The sequence below is a fragment of the Vipera berus genome (genome assembly GCF_964194415.1).
Source record: "Vipera berus genome assembly, chromosome: 3".
In the NCBI taxonomy this organism is placed as follows: domain Eukaryota; kingdom Metazoa; phylum Chordata; class Lepidosauria; order Squamata; family Viperidae; genus Vipera; species Vipera berus.
This window is the reverse complement of record NC_138204.1, coordinates 27892160-27912556: the sequence shown is the minus strand read 5'-3', so window position 1 is coordinate 27912556 and position 20397 is coordinate 27892160. Positions and strand designations below refer to the sequence as shown.

Below are 20397 nucleotides of genomic sequence, written 5' to 3'. Positions count from 1 at the left end.
TAAAACAAATTCCCAGCAAGTATTTTTTTGCCCAGTTTTTCATAGAACAGAGTTGTTTTCTGACACATTTCTATTTCATTTTTCCTTACATATAACCAGATATTCAGCATATTTAGGGAAGCAGAATCTGACATCTATTTATAGACCAACTCTTCTTAGCAGACTTCTCCTGCTGAGCTGAAATGCTGTCCACCCATTTTTGAGTTGGAAGAAAACTACGTGACATTTGCTATCCCTACAGTTGACCTCTGTCCTATCACTCTTGCCTCTGTTCCAGTTACTGCCAAATTCTGACTTCTTTCCAAGATAATGAGTGATGAAGCCTAATAGATGTTGCACATTTACTCCCTTGGATGGCTATCATAAAAAAGACAGACTACACAAATATCACTGCAACTGAGTTAAGACTGTCTCACTTATAGACTAAGAACAAGATAAAGAAGACAGCATGAGGACATGGGGACATGGCATTCCCTCCCCCCCACCAAAAAAATCAAAGTTTGTTTGTATAGCAATAGCACTTACACTTATATACTGCTTTTACAGCCCTCTTTAAGCAGTTTACAGACTCAGCATATTGCCCCAACAATCTGGATCCTCATTTTACCAACCTTGGGCAGATGGACGGCTGAGTCAACCTTGAACCAGTCAAGATGAAGTACCTGGCAGTTGGCAGAGTTAGCCTGCAATACTGCATTCTAACCACTGCGCCATCATGGCTCCAGTATCAGGGATAGGTGAAAGTTACCTTCAATCTTAATGAATCACAAACTGATCAAACGAGAATTAGAAACTATACATTGTAGTTTTATAATAAAAAAAATCTGGTTCTCCTGCCCTGGAGGAGTTTACAGAACCAGCATAGCTCTAGAAAGAATCTAGGCTTAGCCTGGTATGAATTAAAAGTATAATATTCCATAACTGGGAATCAGTGACACCTATAAATGTAAATGAAACTTTTCAACCCACACAAACACACTTCTGATTTTTCTTTGTAGCTATTAAGAAGGGTCTCTTCACTTCCAAGAATAGCAACACTGCTCAACAAAGCACATTCATCTCTTTCACTTCCACCCACTAGGTATAATTACTTAGAGGCCTGGAAAATATAAGAATATTTCAAAGAAATGCACACACCATACCACTCTCCAAACACAGAAACAGTTTTTCTTTTGTGAAATTCCTCATATCAACAATGAGGAACTCCACCCGGTCAATGAAATTCTGCATCTGCCTAGCAGAAAATATCAGAAAGATATTTCTGATATCTGTCCAAATTTACATGAAATCTGTCCAAATTTACATGAAAGGTCTACCTAAGTTTTAGTTCATAGACTTTCACTTAGGAATATTTTCAACTTAATAGTGTATATACAAAATTAGTTAATTCTATTCTCCCAGTACTGCCTATGAAATTTAGGCCGAGAAATATTCCCGAACTTTCAGGGAAGAAATGGCAAATTGAAGATGGCTCAGCATTTTGAGGAGCAAACAACTGTGGCTAAGACAAGAAGCCTGCAGAAACATTAGGTCCATTGACCCTCTCTGTTGAGAGGAAATAAGATTGCCCACATTGCACTCAATATGTTTGCTCCTCACCAGAAAATTGCAATGCACTGTCTCTGGGGAAAATCAGGACACGACAGAATTTACTATTCTTCCTGTAGCTGTAGTTGGACCCTTTAAAATAGAGGTCCCCAACCTTTTGGGCACCACGGACCGGTTTTGTGGAAAAAGATTTTTCTGCAGACTAGAGAGGGCACGGTTTCATGTGCTGCCTGCATCCAGCAGATGGGGCTTCACTTATTTGCGCGGCCTGGTTGCTGGTATGCTGCGGCCCAGTGCCGGTCCATGGACTGGGGGTTGGGCACCCCTGCTTTAAAGGACACTAAAACTGCCCTTCCTGCCTAACTGCCTTTGGAAACCATCTTTTAACTGCTTTACAGAAGTTAGGCACCTTCAAAATGACATGGCTGGAAACACCAGGTGAGCGTCGTCAATCATTAGCATAAGAAAATGAAACTGTATCTTTAAAAGTTTACCAATTCAAAATAAAAAGCAAAAAGGAAGACAAGGCTTTGACTACAGAAAGTTTTAAATAAATTAAGAACTCAGAAAAAGTTGCAATATTTAATTTTGAATATTAAGTTGCTGATATTAATTTTAAGTAAACTGTATTTTTGTGGAAAAAATATTTTTTGATATTGGAGACATAACAAGATAAGCAACTTATAATGGTATTCAAAGTTATAGCTGAGAAATGGCAACAGGACTTTAAATCAACATTGTCTGCTATACCACAGGTTTTCATGAACACCCTGACCTAGAAGAAGCGATTGTGGTGAGATGGGCAGAAAATAAATTTATAAATAAATAAATAACACCAGAATTATTTAAAGCCTATTTGAAATTATTATGGAGAGCAATGTGAATAGGAATTTATGACTGGAAACATTAGATGAATCTCTAAAAATCAAAAGACAAAGCCCATCATGAGAGTAAAGATTTATATGGTCTGAAGAAAAAACAGTAATTGCAATTTTTTTCCTTGCTGAACTTATAAAAGAGGCTTGTTAAAAGTTCTGAAAAAATGAGGCAAGAGATAATGGATTAAAGAAGATTGTCTTCTGTAAAAAATGAGGAACATATTTGATCAGATTTAAAGTGGGTTAGCTATTTTCTAGACTTGCTGATATCTGGAAAAGACATTATATACTGAATTTGCTTCCAGTTAAGAGTTGAGATATGGAATGATGAGTTTCATATTTTGTTTAATATTTGTTAACAAATTTATTTCAGAACTTTGGACTTTTTGGTGATGGCTGGATTGGAAAATGTGTTATTAAAATTGCCTAGAATTAGGAGTTGAGTTAAGAGACAAAGAGCTATGTATTTGTTAACTAAGAGGAGGTGAAGAGATAGTTGAACAGTTTATACTTGTGAGTGGGAAACTGCTTTCTTTCTGAAACTTATTTTTCAACAGCACTTCAGAAACTCCAAAAGTGAATTTAGAAACAATTGGATTTTAGGGAGTTGATTCCTGGTTCAAGTCTAAATAAGCACGAGGACAATCTAACCTTTATGTATAATTAAAAATAAATACTGTAGAAATGAATGCCAAAAACTTTGATCCTGGCAAGAGGAGAAGAAAGTTTGAACTATTTGCTTCCAACATTGTTCAAATCAACAGCTCCTGATTCTCTCGCCTTGGGAGTTTCGTAATAGAAACTTTCAACCCAGGGCAATAACAAGCATAGAGAGGCTTCATCCAGATACAAAATTTAGTGATGACAGAACTATGGTGAGGTCAAAGAGCTAGAACACTTTTGCTGCTCCCTGTTCCACAATAATAAAACATTTCTAAACTTCTTCCCCTAAAAATCATGCAAAACATATTAACACTTAGAATCATCAAGTCAGAAGGCATCATTTATTTTAGACTGCTGAGCTCAACAACTTGCGTAAGTTAAGCATTTAAGCTGAAACATCCACAAGAAAATTCTCTTCAGCTTCTACTTCGATACAAATAAAACCACGAATACCACCATCTCCCTAGATAATTTGTTTGCTTTGGCTGCAATTCTCTTTGTCTCACATTTTACAATAGCTTTTATCTCAAGAAGGAAACAAAGATTATTTGAAAGAACGTGCCATTTGCCACCATGGCTGTGCCCAGTAAGCTACTGTTTGCAAAAATATCTTCAAGTCAGACTCTAGTAAGCGACAAGGCACGTCTTACCTTCTAGGAGCTTGGCTTCTGTAAGGCTGCCCTCATCAGATTCAGATTCAGTGCTCTCTTTGATGCTCTCTACTTCTAGCCAAAAGGTATCCATGGCTAGGTTAGTTGATGAATCTGTCTGGGACGGCCTGTATTCCAACGGTGGAATCTCTGAGGAGCTCTTCCGGGAAAAGTAATTCATCTTGCAAGGGCAATTTCTAATGCTAAGAGAGAAGGGGAGAGAAAATAACCAATTATTATACAAATATAAATACCGTGAATAGTATCAGCGCTTACTGCATGAACCAGCTGTCAACAACTTCCAGAAAAGATAAGGTTCTGCAACATCTTTATTTTTCTCATTTTATTGCACAGTAACGTAGACTAAAGAAAAATAAGCCCAAGCTTTGACGTAAGCACAAAGGGCAACAACATCTCTTCTAGATTGCTCTCCTCTCATCTAGACTTAGATGAGAATCTCCTTCAGAACACACAGAAGAACATCAAGGGTTCAGAGTGAGTCTGTAAACACAAAGAACTTTACAAACGTAGAAGAAGAAAACTTTCTGCAATCCTAAAAATATTGAAAAGCACTCATTCTTACGCAAGCTGTAATCCTAACACATTTAGAGGACATGAAACTAATTATTTCTGGAGCAAACAGCAGAATTCAGGAAAAGTCCTCTGAATAAAGCTGGCTTTTTCACTGAACTGATGATTCTCAGAACTTCTTATGCATTGATTTTCTCAGTCCTACAATCCAGGATACAAAAATGCATGAACAAACTAAACCTAAACCTGTCTAACAAATCACAGTGTTGGGAAGGGAAAGCAGAGCATTGAAAGAAATTCACAGGAAAGTTTTATCTATCTATCTATCTATCTATCTATCTATCTATCTATCTATCTATCTATCTATCTATCATCTATCTATGTATATGTATATGTATATGTATATGTATATGTATATGTATATGTATATGTATATGTATATGTATATGTATATGTATATGCAGTGCTTTTTTTGTAAAAGAAAAAGGTGCTGGAACTCACATATGTCATACAACCTGCCTTGCCTACCCTACAAGGTTCCATCCAAAAAAGGTGCCGGAACTCCGTTCTGAGCGTTCTATGAGAAAAAAAGCCCTGTGTATATGTATATGTATATGTAAATAAATAAATAAATAAAAGGGCAGATCATTGGCTAGCTTCCAGCTAGCCTCTCAAGGTCTTATAATCACTTGGCAGGGAAATGACAGATGAAAGGGATTTTTTTTAAAAAAAAAAATTAGCATGCATGTGTGGGGGGTGGAGAAATCACATAACTGGAAACTGAGTCTCTTTCATTTGCTTCCAAGTCTTTGCCCGAAGCATTGTCATTTGAATAATGGATCATAATAAGTAATCACTTAAAACCTATGAGGATCAAATCAACTGATATTAGGTCTCCCCAGCAGTGCAAGAATGTTGTGTGGCTAAGTAAATTAAGCAGCTGGAAAAGCAGCCAATTTTGATTCACAGAATAATATTTTGGGAAGGGAGAACCTCCCAAATCAACATTATAATAACCATTCTGCTGCCATTCTAAAGAAGAACTGCAGAAGAGAAATTCACATTACTTAACAATGCTGTATGGTTCCCACCATCTAGAATCTGTAGTTAGTTGGTTTAACAACAACTTCCTCTAATCCTTTCCAGTGGTTTTCAGAAAAGGCTAGATGTCTGATGTATGAGTTACCTTTATTTAGAAAAAACTTGCATTCATCCCAAACTGATCATTTTCAGCAACCATGCAAAAGACAACATTCTGGTTCCATAGCTATGAGAGTGAAGATTTATATCGTAACTTCATGTTTTAAATTTATCCACAAGTCAGTACCCCTTCATGGATTACTGCCTTGTCATGGCGAAGGGGCTTGCGTAATTCAATGAAGCTATGAGCTATGCCGTGCAGGGCCACCCAAGACGGAAAGGTCATAGCAGAGGGTTCTGACAAAACATGATCCACTGGAGAAGGAAATGGCAACCCACTCCAGTATCTTTGCCATGAAAACCCTATGGACAGTACCAAAAGGCAAAACGATATGACGCTGGAAGATGAGCCCCTCAGGTCGGAAGGTGACCAATATGCTACTGGGGAAGAGCAGAGGGCTAGTACTAGTAGCGCCAGAAAGAATGAAGCGACTGGGCCAAAGCCGTAAGGACGCTCAGCTGTGGATGTGTCTGGTGGTGAAAGGAAAGTCCGATGCTGTAAAGATTTTTTCTCCATAGGAACCTGGAATGTAAGATCCATGAATCAAGGAAAGCTGGACGTGGCCAAACAGGACATGACAAGACTGAACATCGACATCTTAGGTATCAGTGAACTAAAATGGACAGGAATGGGTGAATTTAATTCAGATGACCATCAGGTATACTACTGCGGGCAAGAATCCCTCAGAAGAAATGGAGTAGCCTTCATAGTCAATAAAAAAGTAGGAAAAGCAATACTAGGATACAATCCTCAAAATGACAGAATGATCTCAGTTCGAATCCAAGGCACACCATTCAATATCACAGTAGTCCAAGTCTATGCCCCAACCACCGGTGCTGAAGAGGATGAAATTGACCGGTTCTATGAAGCTCTACAGCACCTTATAGAACTAACACCAAAAAACGATGTCCTTATCATCATGGGGGATTGGAATGCTAAAGTAGGAAGCCAAAAGATAACTGGAATAACAGGCAAGTTTGGCCTTGGAGTACAAAATGAAACAGGGCACAGGCTGATAGAATTTTGTCAAGAGAATACGATGGTCATAGCAAACACTCTTTTCCAACAACCCAAGAGACGGCTCTACACATGGACATCACCAGATGGTCAACACAGAAATCAGATTGACTATATGGTCTGCAGCCAAAGATTGAGAAGCTCTATACAGTCAGTAAAAACAAGACCAGGAGCTGACTGTGGCTCAGACCATGAGCTTCTTGTTGCCAGGTTTAGGCTTAAAATGAAGAAAGTAGGAAAAAGCACTAGGCCACTCAGGTATGAATTAAATCATATCCCTATTGAATATACAGTAGAGGTGACAAATAGATTTAAGGAATTAGATCTGATAGACAGAGTGCCTGAAGAACTATGGACAGAGGTTCGCAACATTGTACAAGAGGTAGCAACCAAAACCATCCCAAAGAAAAAGAAATGCAAGAAAGCAAAATGGCTGTCTGAGGAAGCTTTGCAAATAGCTGAGGAAAGGAGGGAAGCGAAAGGCAAGGGAGAAAAAGAAAGATACGCCCAATTGAATGCAGAGTTCCAGAGAATAGCTAGAAGAGATAAGAATGCCTTCTTAAATGAACAGTGCAAAGAAATAGAAGAAAACAATACAATAGGGAGGACCAGAGATCTTTTCAAGAAAATTGGAGAGTTGAAGGGAACGTTTCATGCAAAGATGGGCATGATAAAGGACCAAAATGGCAGGGACCTAACAAAGGCAGAAGAGATTAAGAAGAGATGGCAAAATTACACAGAACTATACAAGAATGAGCTTAATGTCCCTGATAATCACAATGAGGTGGTCACTGACCTCGAGCCAGACATCCTAGAATGTGAAGTGAAGTGGGCCTTAGAAAAGCTGAGCAACAACAAAGCTAGTGGAGGTGACAGTATTCCAGCTGAGCTATTCAAAATCTTAAAAGACGATGCAGTAAAAGTGCTACACTCAATTTGCAAGCAAATTTGGAAAACTCAACAGTGGCCACAGGATTGGAAAAGATCAGTTTACATTCCAATTCCAAAGAAAGGCAGTGCCAAAGAATGTTCAAACTATCGCACCATTGCAATCATTTCACATGCTAGTAAAGTCATGCTTAAAATCCTACAAGCTAGACTCCAGCAGTATGTGGATCGAGAACTACCAGAAGTACAGGAAGGATTTCGAAGAGGCAGAAGAACTAGAGATCAAATTGCCAACATACGCTGGATCATGAAGAAAGCTAGAGTTCCAGAAAAACATCTACTTCTGCTTCATTGACTATGCTAAAGCCTTTGATTGTGTGGATCATAACAAACTGTGGCAAGTCCTTAAAGAGATGGGCGTACCAGACCATCTTATTTGTCTCTTGAGAAACGTATATGTCGGCCAAGAAGCAACATTGAGAACTGGACACGGAACCACTGATTGGTTCAAAATTGGGAAAGGAGTCCAGCAAGGCTGTATACTGTCGCCCTGCCTATTTAACTTATATGCAGAGCACATCATGAGAAAGGCAGGGCTAGATGAATCAAAAGTTGGAATTAAGATTGCCGGAAGAAATATCAACAACCTAAGATATGCAGATGATACCACTCTAATGGCAGAAAGTGAAGAAGAACTAAAGAGCCTCTTGTTGCGGGTGAAGAAGGAGAGTGCAAAACTTGGGTTGAAACTTAACATTAAGAAAACCAAGATCATGGCATCCAGCCCTTTCAATTCCTGGCAAATAGATGGGGAAGAAATGGAGGTAGTGACAGATTTTATTTTCCTGGGCTCCAAGATCACTGCAGATGGGGACTGTAGCCAAGAAATTAAAAGACTCTTGCTCCTCGGGAAGAAAGCAATGGCAAATCTAGACAGCACACTAAAAAGCAGAGACATCACCCTGTCAACAAAAGTGCGTATAGTCAAGGCTATGGTCTTCCCAGTTGCAATGTATGGCAGTGAAAGCTGGACCATAAAAAAGGCCAAGCGCCAAAGAATTGAGGCCTTTGAACTATGGTGCTGGAGAAGACTCCTGCAAGTCCCTTGGACTGCAAGGAGATCAAACCAGTCAGTCCTAGAGGAGATCAACCCTGACTGCTCTTTAGAAGGCCAGATCCTGAAGCTAAAACTCAAATACTTTGGCCACCTAATGAGAAGGAAGGACTCACTGGAGAAGAGCCTAATGCTGGGAAAGATTGAGGGCAAGAGAAGAAGGGGACGACAGAGAATGAGGTGGCTGGATGGAGTCACTGAAGCAGTAGGCGTGAGCTTAAATGGACTCCAGAAGATGGTAGAGGACAGGAAGGCCTGGAGGAACATTGTCCATAGGGTCGCGATGAGTCGGACATGACTTTGCAGCTAACAACAACAACAACAAGTCAGTATCAATTCCTTTGCTATCTTATGTCCACCATCCAACTGCCCATACCCCAAATAAAGTGCAATAGAAATATATAGATGATGTTTGCTTGGTAATCCAAACATTGCATGGATTACTTAACAAAGGAACAAGAATGACAATCATTAGAAGTGACAAGTGTTAAAAGATTAGTTTGATACTTCTAATTTTATTTTTCAGTTAAAATGGTTCCCAGAGATGAATTTACATGTGCATGCTTTTTAAAAAGACATTCCTGCCTATCACAGAAACAGAGAAAAGGAATAGGATGAAAAGCAGGACATGGAGGCAAGCTAAAGTGGCAATGGTTTAACTAAATACAGGTAGTCTTCGAGTTACAAGTGTAATGGAGCCTGCACATTCCACTTGTAACTTGAAAACTCATGGGAATCTCGTACCTTGGACAAAAAAAACTCCCTGCTCGTTAAGACGCACACAGCACGTTAAGTGCAGGAGGTATCTCAGGGTGGGGAAGGCCATGGGGGGCCTAATGATGGAACAGGCCCCCAAGGCCTCCCTGACCCATTAAGAAACCTCATGTCCTTCCTTCCTACCATGCCAGACTCACTTACCTTGCAAAAACTGTCTCCTCTCTGCTGCGGTTTCTTTCCCTTTGAGGGAGAGAAGAATCGGCTTGGAAATGCTTTTCGCGCTGACAGTGGAAGTTCCTGGGTGCCGTAATATCGCACAAGTTCAAACACAAATTCTCTGCAAAAGAGATCATGGCCCCTGGAAGCATCCATTCTGAGGGGGTAGGGAAGTGTTTGCTTTGTTTGCATGCCTATGGGGCAAAGCATGGAATTAGAGTCGGCCGGGCACAAGAACCAATGCCGTCCATGGCCCGGGTGTGCACCGGCCTTAGTTTGAGGGTAGGAACGAAGCCTTCAACTGAGCGGGGATGCATTGTGGGGCAAGTCTCCTTGCACCTGCATCCAAACTGCTGGCAGCAGTGGTGGCGGCAACAGCTACCTGAGCGGCCACAATCTCTCCACCCCAGCCAGCCACCCACACCGGCCAACCTACTCCTTGCCTGACCGGCCGGTGGCACAAATCCTAACCACTCTTCTCCTTGTCCTCCTCCCCACTCAAGCGGTGGCAGCAGTTTCGGTTTCTCCACTCCATCCAAAAGGAAGAAAGTGGAGGCGCAGAGCAGGATTCCTCTCAAGAAGATGCAGGTCTGCTGCTTGCTCGTGTGCACCGGGCTTATTGAGAGCAATCCCACTCTGTGCTTCCACTTCTTCTTCTGCTTCTTCCACTTGGATAGAGTGAGCAAACTCAAGCCGCTACCACCTTGGTTGCTGTTTTCTTCAGGAAAGGGCTTAAGAAAAGGCTTTTTCCAGCAAAAATGGAGCCACAGAGCATGGTGCGCTCACTCCAGGGGCTTTCTTTTCGCCAGGAAAGGGCTTGAGAAAAGGCTTTTTCTGGCAAATATGGAGCCACAGAGCATGGCGTGATCACTCCAGGGGCTCCGTTTTCACCAAGAAAGGGCTTAAGACCTGTGGGGCACTTCACAAACAGAAAGAACTGTCACAGGGAGCTTCAAAACACAGCAAATCCATGCATTTTAAATAGCCCCATAGGTGCTCAAACACTTTTTATCCAAACGGAGACCTGAGTCAAACGGAGCTACAAGCAGTCACATGGACCTTCCAATCTCTCTCAGGTCTGCGTTTGGATAAAATGTGTTTGAGCGGCAGTGGCTTGAATTTCTCCGCTCCATCCAAGTGAAAAGAAGCGGAGGCGCAGAGTGGGATTACTCTCAATGAGGCCGGTGCATGCAAGCGAGCAGTGGACCCGCATCTTCTTGAGAGCAATCCTGCTCTGTGCCTCTGCTTTCCTCCTTTCGGATGGAGCGGAGAAACTGAAGCTGCTGCCACCGCTTGAGTGGGGAGGACGACAAGCAGAAGAGCAGTCAGGATTTGTGCCACTGGCCAGTCAGGCAAGGAGTAGGTTGGGCAGGAGATCGTAGCCACTCAGGCGGCTATTGCCGCCACCAGCAGTTTGGATGCAGGTGCAAGGGAACTTGCCCCACTATGCATCCCCGCTCAGTTGAAAGTTTTGTTCCTGCCCTCAAACCAAGGCCGGCACACGCGAGCAAGCAATGTGTTCTGTTCCAGCCTACGACCGGCCCTGTTTGTGTGACAGGGACAACCCCTTTTTCCTTTTGACAAATCAATAGGCTGGAAAAAACCCAACCCAAATTTATTTGCAGTTCCAAAATGATAAAGTCTTTCAAACAAAAAAGCAGCAGAATATTTTCTTCAATAAATGATTCAAAACATCAAGCAAGAGCCAAACAACAAACAAGAGTCAAACAGATTAGCAAGAACAGATCAGGATTCTCTTTGAATGTCTACAAACGGTTGCCTTCAGCAACCAGCACCGCCCACACCTTCCCCTTTTATTATCTGTCCCAAGGCGTGGCTTCTCAATGCCTTCTCCTCTTTTCACTGAGTTGCCTCATTGATTTTTCTCTGGTCTGCTATGCTGGATTGCCTTCTGCTTCTAGCGTCTCTAAACAGATTCAGCTGTGACTCCTCTGAGTCCGATACCTCCTCCTCACACAGCTGAACCTCATGAAGAACACGACTGGAGGGGCCAGGCTGAGAGTCCTGCAGTGCATCAGAGCCTCCCTCCGACACCAAAGGCTCTCCAAACCCCTCCTCCGAATTCTCCGAATCCTCAGACTCAGCTGCTGGGAGCACAGGCTGACACTGAATCACGACACAATGCACCTGGGCCACGGACAGCATTGGTTCCTGTGCCCGGCCAACTCCAATTCCACGTTTTGCCCCATAGGCATGCAGACGAAGCAAACACTTCCCTCCCTCAGAATAGAAGTTTCCGGGGGCCATGATCTCTTTTGCAGAGAATTTGTGTTTGAATCCACACGATATTACGGCACCCAGCAGCTTCCATTGTCAGCACAAAAAGCATTTCCAAGCCAATTCTCCTCTCCCTCAAATGGAAAGAAAACACGGCAGAGAGGAGACAGATTTTGCAAGGTAAGCGAGTCCACCTTAGAAGAAAGGGAGGGGGTAGCAGTTGTGTGTGGGGGAAAAGAGTGTGAATGTTGTAGAGCCTCTGCAGTTGCTTGTAAGGGTGAACGACTGCTGTGGTGCTGCAATATTCGTAATTTTGGGATTTGCTCGTAAACACTAGGGGGTGCTGGTCCTGTAACTTTGAACAAACGTTAAGTGAATGCTCGTAACTTGGAGATTACCTATAATACTGTAAAAGTCTTATGTAAGTATGTACTAGAGGAAGAGAAATCTGAATAAAACTTTCAGCAAGGTAATGATACAGCCTTTACACAGTATTCCTACCACGTTTCCCTTCTTGATAAATGGATGGAATATTTAAACAACCTGCCACCAGACTTGCAGATTCTGTGAAGTTGAGAATAAAGCAAGATACAGGATAGCACAGCAATCTGCAATTGGGAAGAGGGATCAAGTGCTTGACATGATTTGTTTAATTCTGATAGCATTTTGTGTTCAATCAGCTTTTATAGTAGGACAACCACACTGGATTACAAGAAAATGGGACAACCATTAAATAGTATGAATCTCTTTAAATGACATTCAATGGTGTTTGGCTTTTACAACTCAGATATGTCAGTCCTATTTTATTATTTACAAATATGGGTTAGCATCCATAGATTAGTAGAACTGCTGAGAAAAAGATATTCTTTGCTAAAATGGCTAAACCTCCATGCATTTTCTACTTTATTCAAAAATGGATGATCCAAAAAGACTGAATCTCTACCTGAAATAATACAATTTATCAGTGCAAAAGACTACATACTTTCCCTTTTCTTCCCCTGGCTCCAAATACAGTTCCAACAAATGCAGAGATCTTTTCATTCACCAGCATGTTCGCACTTCCATGCTCTTATATTATGAAACTCTTATGTCCTTGTTTTAAAAAACTTCTCAATCTGCTAATTCTGAATACCATCCAAATACTTTAAGCAATTACAGAAATCTAGTAATTATAAATCCTATTTACAAACAGTAGATGAATTACACTTTGACATGCAGCTTGGTAGAATGAAATCCAGCATTGAACCAATATGGAATAATTGTGATTACAGCTGACTTCATGCAGAGATATTTATCATATCCACTGCGATGATAAAATGCTTTCTACTCACCCCTGAATCAGCAGGAAACTATCAGGGGAAAATCTCTATTTTACAATATTTTGCTTTATCGCAGAATATTGGCATCTGCTTCCAGATTAGCAGGGTGTGTTTAGCTAAGAGATTAGTTAAACCCTGGCTTTGCTGCTTTCCCACTTACCAGCCAGTGGGAAACCACCCACCAATCATAGCTGTGATGCAAGGACAGTGCTTGGGAAGGCTGCAGATTTGGCAGGTGGCTCAAACCACATTCTCCTGTTTTACCACTCATGGGAAAAGAAAGGGAAAACCTACGCATCACCTCCACAAGCTGGCTGAGGAATTGTCCAGTGAGTTTGGGGAGCTGTAAAATCCAATCCCAGGACAATAGAAACACCTACTGAGTACAGTAGTGGCCAAAATTGTGGAAACCTTTTGGGAAAAGTGTATTTTTGAGGTTTGATTGCTTTTTTTTTAGTAGTACCATAAAATTATATATCAATGGAAAGATAGTTTAATCAAGAATGTATTTGCAACATAGCCAAATAACCAGAAAAAGGAAGTACAACTTGCTTAGGTTGATATCAGGTAGCTTTCCTTCATCTGATTGTAGCCAATGAGCATGAGTGTTTAGAGAGCCAATCAGGTGTCATCTTGTTTTGACAATGAGCCAATCAGATCACAGTAGGATTCAGTTATTGATGTCATGTATTGAAGCTGAGAAGAAGACATTTGTCAGTGTGTTATGTGATCGCAATCAAGTTGGTTGGGGTTTTTTTTCCTTTCATTTAGTGAGCTTGTAAAACGTAATAAAGTTAAAGTAATGGAGCAAAGAGTTGACTGATTGCCCAGAAAGCGATGTAAAATAGTATTATTAAGTGAACAAGGCTACAGTTGTAAAGAAAATAGAAGAAAAATTGGTGGAAACTTAACCAAAGGTGGCATCTCTACTGTATACTTTCCCCAAAAGGTTTCCACAATTTTGGCCACTACTGTAGCTTTCATAAAGTAGCAATTTTTGAAAGACAGCTAGGCCTGCAGTCTCTGAAAAACGTAGGTTTAACCTACTTCAAAAAGCTGCACCTGCTCTTTGGGGTGTAAGGGTAAGAAGAACGATAGTGAAAGTGTGCGGAGGGGATGTGACACACCTACAACAGCCTGAAATATTCCTATGGTGCCAGATTCATCTGCTCACTCCCCCACCAGGGTCCCCTGATGGGAGTTATTGACAAAAGGGATTGGAAACATTTTGAAATTGCTTGTAGTTGATGTCAGCTGAAGAGAAAAATATTTCAACTCCTGTTCAGCTAAGAAGAGGGGCCATCTTTGAAGGTGAAGGCAACACCAAGGGGATACAGCAGAATAAAGACACTGCCAGGGGATTTCATGCCATACACCAGAGGTTCCCAACCTTTTGGGCACCAGAGGCCAGTTCCATGGATGGAGGTTTTTCTGTGAACCAGAGGGTGTGTGGTTTTGTGTGCTGCCTGCATCTTGTGGATGGAGCTTTGCTTGTTCATGCGGACGAGTTGCTGGCATGCCGCAGCCCCGGTACTGGTCCACGGACCGGGAGTTGGGGATCCCTGCCATACACATAGCCCTTGACTTACAACCATTCATTTAGTGACGTTTTGAAGTTACAACGGCACTGGAAAAAGTGACTTATGGCTGGTTTTCATCCTTACAACTGTTGCAGCATTCCCATGGTCACGTGATCAAAATTCAGATGCTTGGTAACTGGATTTCTGGTAGTTGCACTATTCCGGGGTCATGTGATCACTGTTTGTAACCTTTCCAACCGGCTTCTGACAAGCAAATTCAATGGGGGAAGCCAGATTCGCTTAATGACTTGTTCACTTAACAACTGTGGCAAGAAAGGTCATAAAATGGGGCAAATCTCACTTAAAAATGTCTTGCCTAGCTACAGAATTTTTGGGCTCAGTTGTGGTCGTAAATCAAGGACTACCTCTGGTTAGATTCAAGTTGGGAAAGGCCCTTTATTTTTGCTTAGATGAGGAATAAAAACAAAGAGGGAGAATCCTAGTTTATCCATTATTCTTCCATGGCATCTATTAGAAAGACAACCATGCCAATGGGCATACAGGTAGTTCTCGCCTTACAACAGTTCATTTAGTGACTATTCAAAGTTACAACAGCACTGAAAAAAGTGACTTATGACCATTTTTCACGCTTACCATCGTTGCAGCATCCCTATGGTCACATGATCAAAATTCAGACTCTTGACTTATGACGGCTGCAGTGTCCTTCTGACAAAGTCAATGGGGAAAACAGATTCACTTAACAACCATGTTACTTAACAACTGCAATGATTCATTTAACAACTGTGGCAAGAAGGTTTGTTCAAAGGAGCAAAATTCACTTAACAAATGTCTCAGTTAGCAACATAAATTTTGGGCTTAATTGTGGTTGTTGCTCGAGGATTAGCTAAAAATCTGCAATTGCCATTGCTCTGTCCACTGCGCACAGTCCTTCATCTATGAATGATTACCTACTTCAGGCCAACAGGATATTCTCTAGCTTTAAATTCCAATAGATAGAGATGAAAAAAGCAGAGCTGTTAATTCACTGATGCCAATTCAGTAGTGACCTGAATATAAATGATACAATTATGATCCAAATCAATTAGGCAATAAATGGGGAACTGAAACAATAATGCCACCAGGCAGCTCGCAACATTCCCAGCTGCGTCTTCCCCCCTGTGTGCACAAAGGTAATGCTACAAGCCCAGGTCTCATTCAATTTCTGAATCTCTAATTGTTAGACATCAGTCAACTATGAAGCATCAGCTTACCAAATTTATGAACAGGAACCAAGTACAAGGTTGGCATTTCTAAACATTATTAACCTGCATCTTGACAAAGTTTTAGAATTCTGCCTAAGGAGCCACTTCTATTCAGAAGCAGCAGAGATCAAGTTTTAAGAGTCTTGGTCTTAGGGGTGAAATATGTTAACACACCAGTTTTGAAATGGAATTTTCAGGGCTCTTTTAAACATCTCTCTCAAAATCTCTCTCCAAGTGTTATTCCCCTTCACATACAGGCTAGATCTGCACATTGTACTGAGTCATAAAAAAGTTTGGTTTGAGCTTAGACTGTTGTGTAAACCACGTCATCCGCCGCTTATTCAGAAAAACACAATTAAACATCTGAAGAGGTCCTGCTTTGGCTATCTCCTCACACTAGGTGTGGCCAGTGGTTCTCCAGGAGGTCTTCTGAGTTAATGTTCACTACACTCCAGCTGCAGAATGCTCCCTCCAGTGATGCATACAACATATGTCCTCTTTGCAGCACCAGGCAAATAGGCTTTTATTCTTTCATGTCTTTGGGTATATTATATGTCATTCTAGTTCAGTAAGTAATAAAATGTGTTGCAAACAGTAGAGGAATAAAATATGGACCAATCCCACCAGCACAAAAGCCAAGAAAAATGTACTGAACAATTACTCTAAGTTGCAAGCTTAAGAAGTGGAAATTAAAAACATACCTAAAAATCCTTACAATCTTTCTTTCCCCTTCCCAGAACCCCACTGAGAAATGAGATAGTTTGGCAATCTGCAATTCAGTGATATATCAACCATCAGAACCTTAGTTGAAATAAGATTTAGAGATGGATTAATTTAAGGGACAAATACAGAGAGAAGGGGGAATATTTAAGGTTTGTCTTTAAACAAAACTGCAGAAGACTGACAACAATGGCTGAAAATGCACAAATAGTTTCTGCACAAAGTTTGATCATCTTGTGGAATGTCACCAAGTCAGTTTCTGAGCTTAGAGAAATCACAGCACAGCTGGCACTTAGCCTGAAGAATAAGAAACCAAATAAACGTTGCAAAAGAATCTGGATCAATGACCATCTTCTTCTGATTTTTATTTTTTTGGGTGGTGGTGGTGATGAAAGAATGGCACTTAAATTATACTGATGACTTATGACTGATGACAATCCAATTTACCTGCTGTGGTTGCTATAACACTAATTGAACAAGTGATCACTTGAATGAGTAATTGAAGTGTCAGTATATTTTCCATCACATTTTGTGAGTGTCAAGTAGTCACAGGCTCAATTAATTATGCCTACAAAACTATAACAAAGGATTCATAATCTAAATACAATTTCTACACTTAAGTAAAAAACCTGCAAGAACAACTTAAAACAGGCTGATTTATCTGCATTTCTTTCAAAATTAATAAGAGAATAACAATTTTTATTTACACAAAAAGAAGGTAAGACCTTTACAACAGTAAAAGAGAGACTTTGCAGTATTAGTTATAGAACAAGTACTGTTATAAATAAGGTACAAACCTAGAAAAGAAATTGTATGGCAATTAATGTTCCCTAAATAATGCACAACTACATTTGAAGGAAGCTAAGGAAAAAAATCCATCTGCATTAGATTATATGGCATATAAGTAATTGATCCATTACTATTACTGTAAGGTCAGCACCAAAAAACCACTGAACACCATTATACTAAAACATTATACTAAAACACAAATATTTGGAATTATTCAATAGACGTATTGCAGCTATAATCAACTAACAAATTGATCACATGCCACATATACGGAGTACAATATTTACACATATAGTTTCTCTACTCAGTTCTAGTATTAATGAAGATGTACTTCCAATTACAAGCTTCTAAGGTTTGATAAGCTATTTTGCATGTTAAAAATTACTTCTATCTTCTACATCCACGCAGATTGTTTCTTGTCCCCTATCCCATTGCCATGTGAAGTCAATTAATGCTGGCTATCTGACAAAAAAGTAAGCTTTCTGCCATTTTTAATTTGCTTTTTTTGTCATTGTACCTGAATTTTAGAATTTTACACTACTGCTCTACTTTATGCCATTTCTGTGCTGGTGTAAATTCAAGAGGAAGTAACACAAGTTAACACAAATCGTACCTGCAAATTTCTGTGTGTCCAGAGGATAGGACTGGCTGCAAGATGATCTGGGGTCTAGGAAATCGAGTTCTAACAAATCCATATCTGCCATGCTTTCCAAATTTATCCATTTTCTTCATTTATAGCCCAGATAGTTTGTTGCTGCCAAGAAAGGCACCTATCAAATCATCCGTGTCCTCAAAATATCCAGGAACAGAAGAACCTATGCTGAGAAGTTTGGATTGTTCCGCAAGAGGCAGCTCTGAACACAATGCACCTCCCACTCATTCCTCAGGAATGCTGCTAATTGGGTAGTAGATCCTCCTCCTTCGCTCTTACCCTGATATACACCCAGTGAGAACAGAGAGATAAAATCTAGCCAACATACCCATGACTTCAAGTATGCAGCCAGGCACTCATTCAAGAATTGTCGTCAACTGTCTTGTGCTTGAAATGCAAAGGATACCTGTCTTGTATGTGAAACTGAAGGTGGAAAGACGTGACTTGTTCTGCTGTCAGGCCAGGCAGTTTGGATCCAGAGTGTCTGCCTGCTCCACACTTATCTCCCATCAGCTGATTAGACACAAAACCAGAAATACCTGCCCAAACCAGACTGCAGTTGGAATAATGATCATAAAATACCCTGACAAAAGTTGGCAGACAGTTAAATTTTGGTCTTTACATGGAAGGGAAGTAATATAAAAATAAATAAATAATCTTATTATTTAACAGGCCAAGGTATGTTTCTAGGGTCCACTGCCATGACAGAAGATCTTCAAAAACCAGGCTGCAGAGATAAGTTCCTTAATGCACAGAAATAAAGATAAAAAATAAATATGGTTGGCATCTATCGCAAAGTTACAGCTGAGCCCTAACACTACAACAAATCATAAAACTTCCCGTTTTTCTCAGAAATAGCACTTCTTAATGCTCCTCCTATGTAGAAAGAAACTTCCTCAAAAGAGAAACCAGTACAGTATATCAGACCAAAAGGGTTGCTGTCGTTTTAAAGATTACTTGCAAAGTTTCTCCATTCAGTCAGCTGGACTGCACTACCTTAGACTAACTGCAGGGAAATATAAATCGAAATCACTGATGGAAGTTAATCCTGACAATGTATAGAGAACTGAATATAATACAAGTTGCAATTTAAATCCTCAACAAATTCTTATAAGAAATTAGAGAAGCTGCCCAAACCAATATTCTGTTATCCATATATGATGGTTAAGCTACTTAGGTATTAGAGGTGATGGGATTCTCAACACAACAGGCAGCTGACAATTTAGGCAGGAGTGTCAAACTGCCGGCCCACGGGCTGAATGCATCATCCAGAAGCCATGCCCACCCTATTGCCGGCAATGGCAAAACCATCCCAATATGTTGCGCGACAACATGTGACATCACAAGTTTGACATGTCTGATTTAGAGCAATATGAGCTGAAGGAAGATCAAAAGGACACGATAGTATATTTTAAGTGATTTTTTAGTATTACCATGAACAGCACTTAACATGAAACATCTATTTTCCCTAACCCCTGCTGAGAATGCTACAATTTGAAGTGTATACATCTAGAGAACATTAAAGAGGGAGAATGCTGAATTGTTGTTGTTAGCTGCGAAGTTGTGTCCGACCCATCGCAAACCCTATGGACAACATTCCTCCAGGCCTTCCTGTCCTCTACCATCTTCTGGAGTCCATTTAAGCTCACGCCTACTGCTTCAGTGACTCCATCCAGCCACCTCATTCTCTGTCGTCCCCTTCTTCTATTGCCCTCAATCTTTCCCAGCATTAGGCTCTTCTCCAGTGAGTCCTTCCTTCTCATTAGGTGGCCAAAGTATTTGAGTTTTAGCTTCAGGATCTGGCCTTCTAAAGAGCAGTCAGGGTTGATCTCCTCTAGGACTGACCGGTTTGATCACCTTGCAGTCCAAGGGACTCACAGGAGTCTTCTCCAGCACTATAGTTCAAAGGCCTCAATTCTTTGGCACTCGGCCTTTTTTTATGGTCCAACTTTCACTGCCATATATTGCAACTGGGAAGACCATAGCAATACGAGGAGCAAGCGTCTTTTAATTTCTTGGCTACAGTCCCCATCTGCAGTGATCTTGGAGCCCAGAAAAATAAAATCTGTCTCTACCTCCATTTCTTCCCCATCTATTTGCCAGAACGCTGAATTAAAGTACTGTTTTTCAGGACAGGGTGTTATTTATAAGAATTAACTGAATAATAATTAGTTCACACAGTCATCATTTGATCTTTGATAATTATGGATTAGAGCACTGAGTGCCATACTGAAAAGTATAATATCTAATGTCAACTGAAATACAGACATATCAGTCAGTAGAGCCAGTTCTACAGAGAACATCTGGCATTTAGTAGGCTATGCATTATTATCCTCTCCTAGTATGTTTTCTGTCAAGAAGGCATGGACCTTCCCATAGTTCAGTGATCTCTCAAAAGGCTGGTAAACTTGTCCCTTTTCATTTCCACAAATGTCTCAAATGTAGTCCAGTCTCTCTCTTCCCCCCCCCTGTGT

General features: G+C 40.6%; 1 protein-coding gene across 1 annotated transcript in view; it reads right to left on the bottom strand.

Annotated features, from left to right (window-relative positions):
• The window catches only part of ARHGAP40 (Rho GTPase activating protein 40), a 37913-nt gene extending 19791 nt beyond the window's left edge, over window positions 1–18122 (bottom strand). Inside the window, exons 1-2 of the mRNA XM_081322755.1 lie at window positions 17885–18122; window positions 3740–3942 (exon numbers count right to left, since the gene is read on the bottom strand). Of these exons, the coding sequence (XP_081178881.1) occupies window positions 3740–3942; window positions 17885–18003 (322 nt within the window). The 5' untranslated portion in view covers window positions 18004–18122. The remainder of the gene's footprint in view (window positions 1–3739; window positions 3943–17884) is intronic.
• Window positions 18123–20397: the final 2275 nt, after the last annotated feature.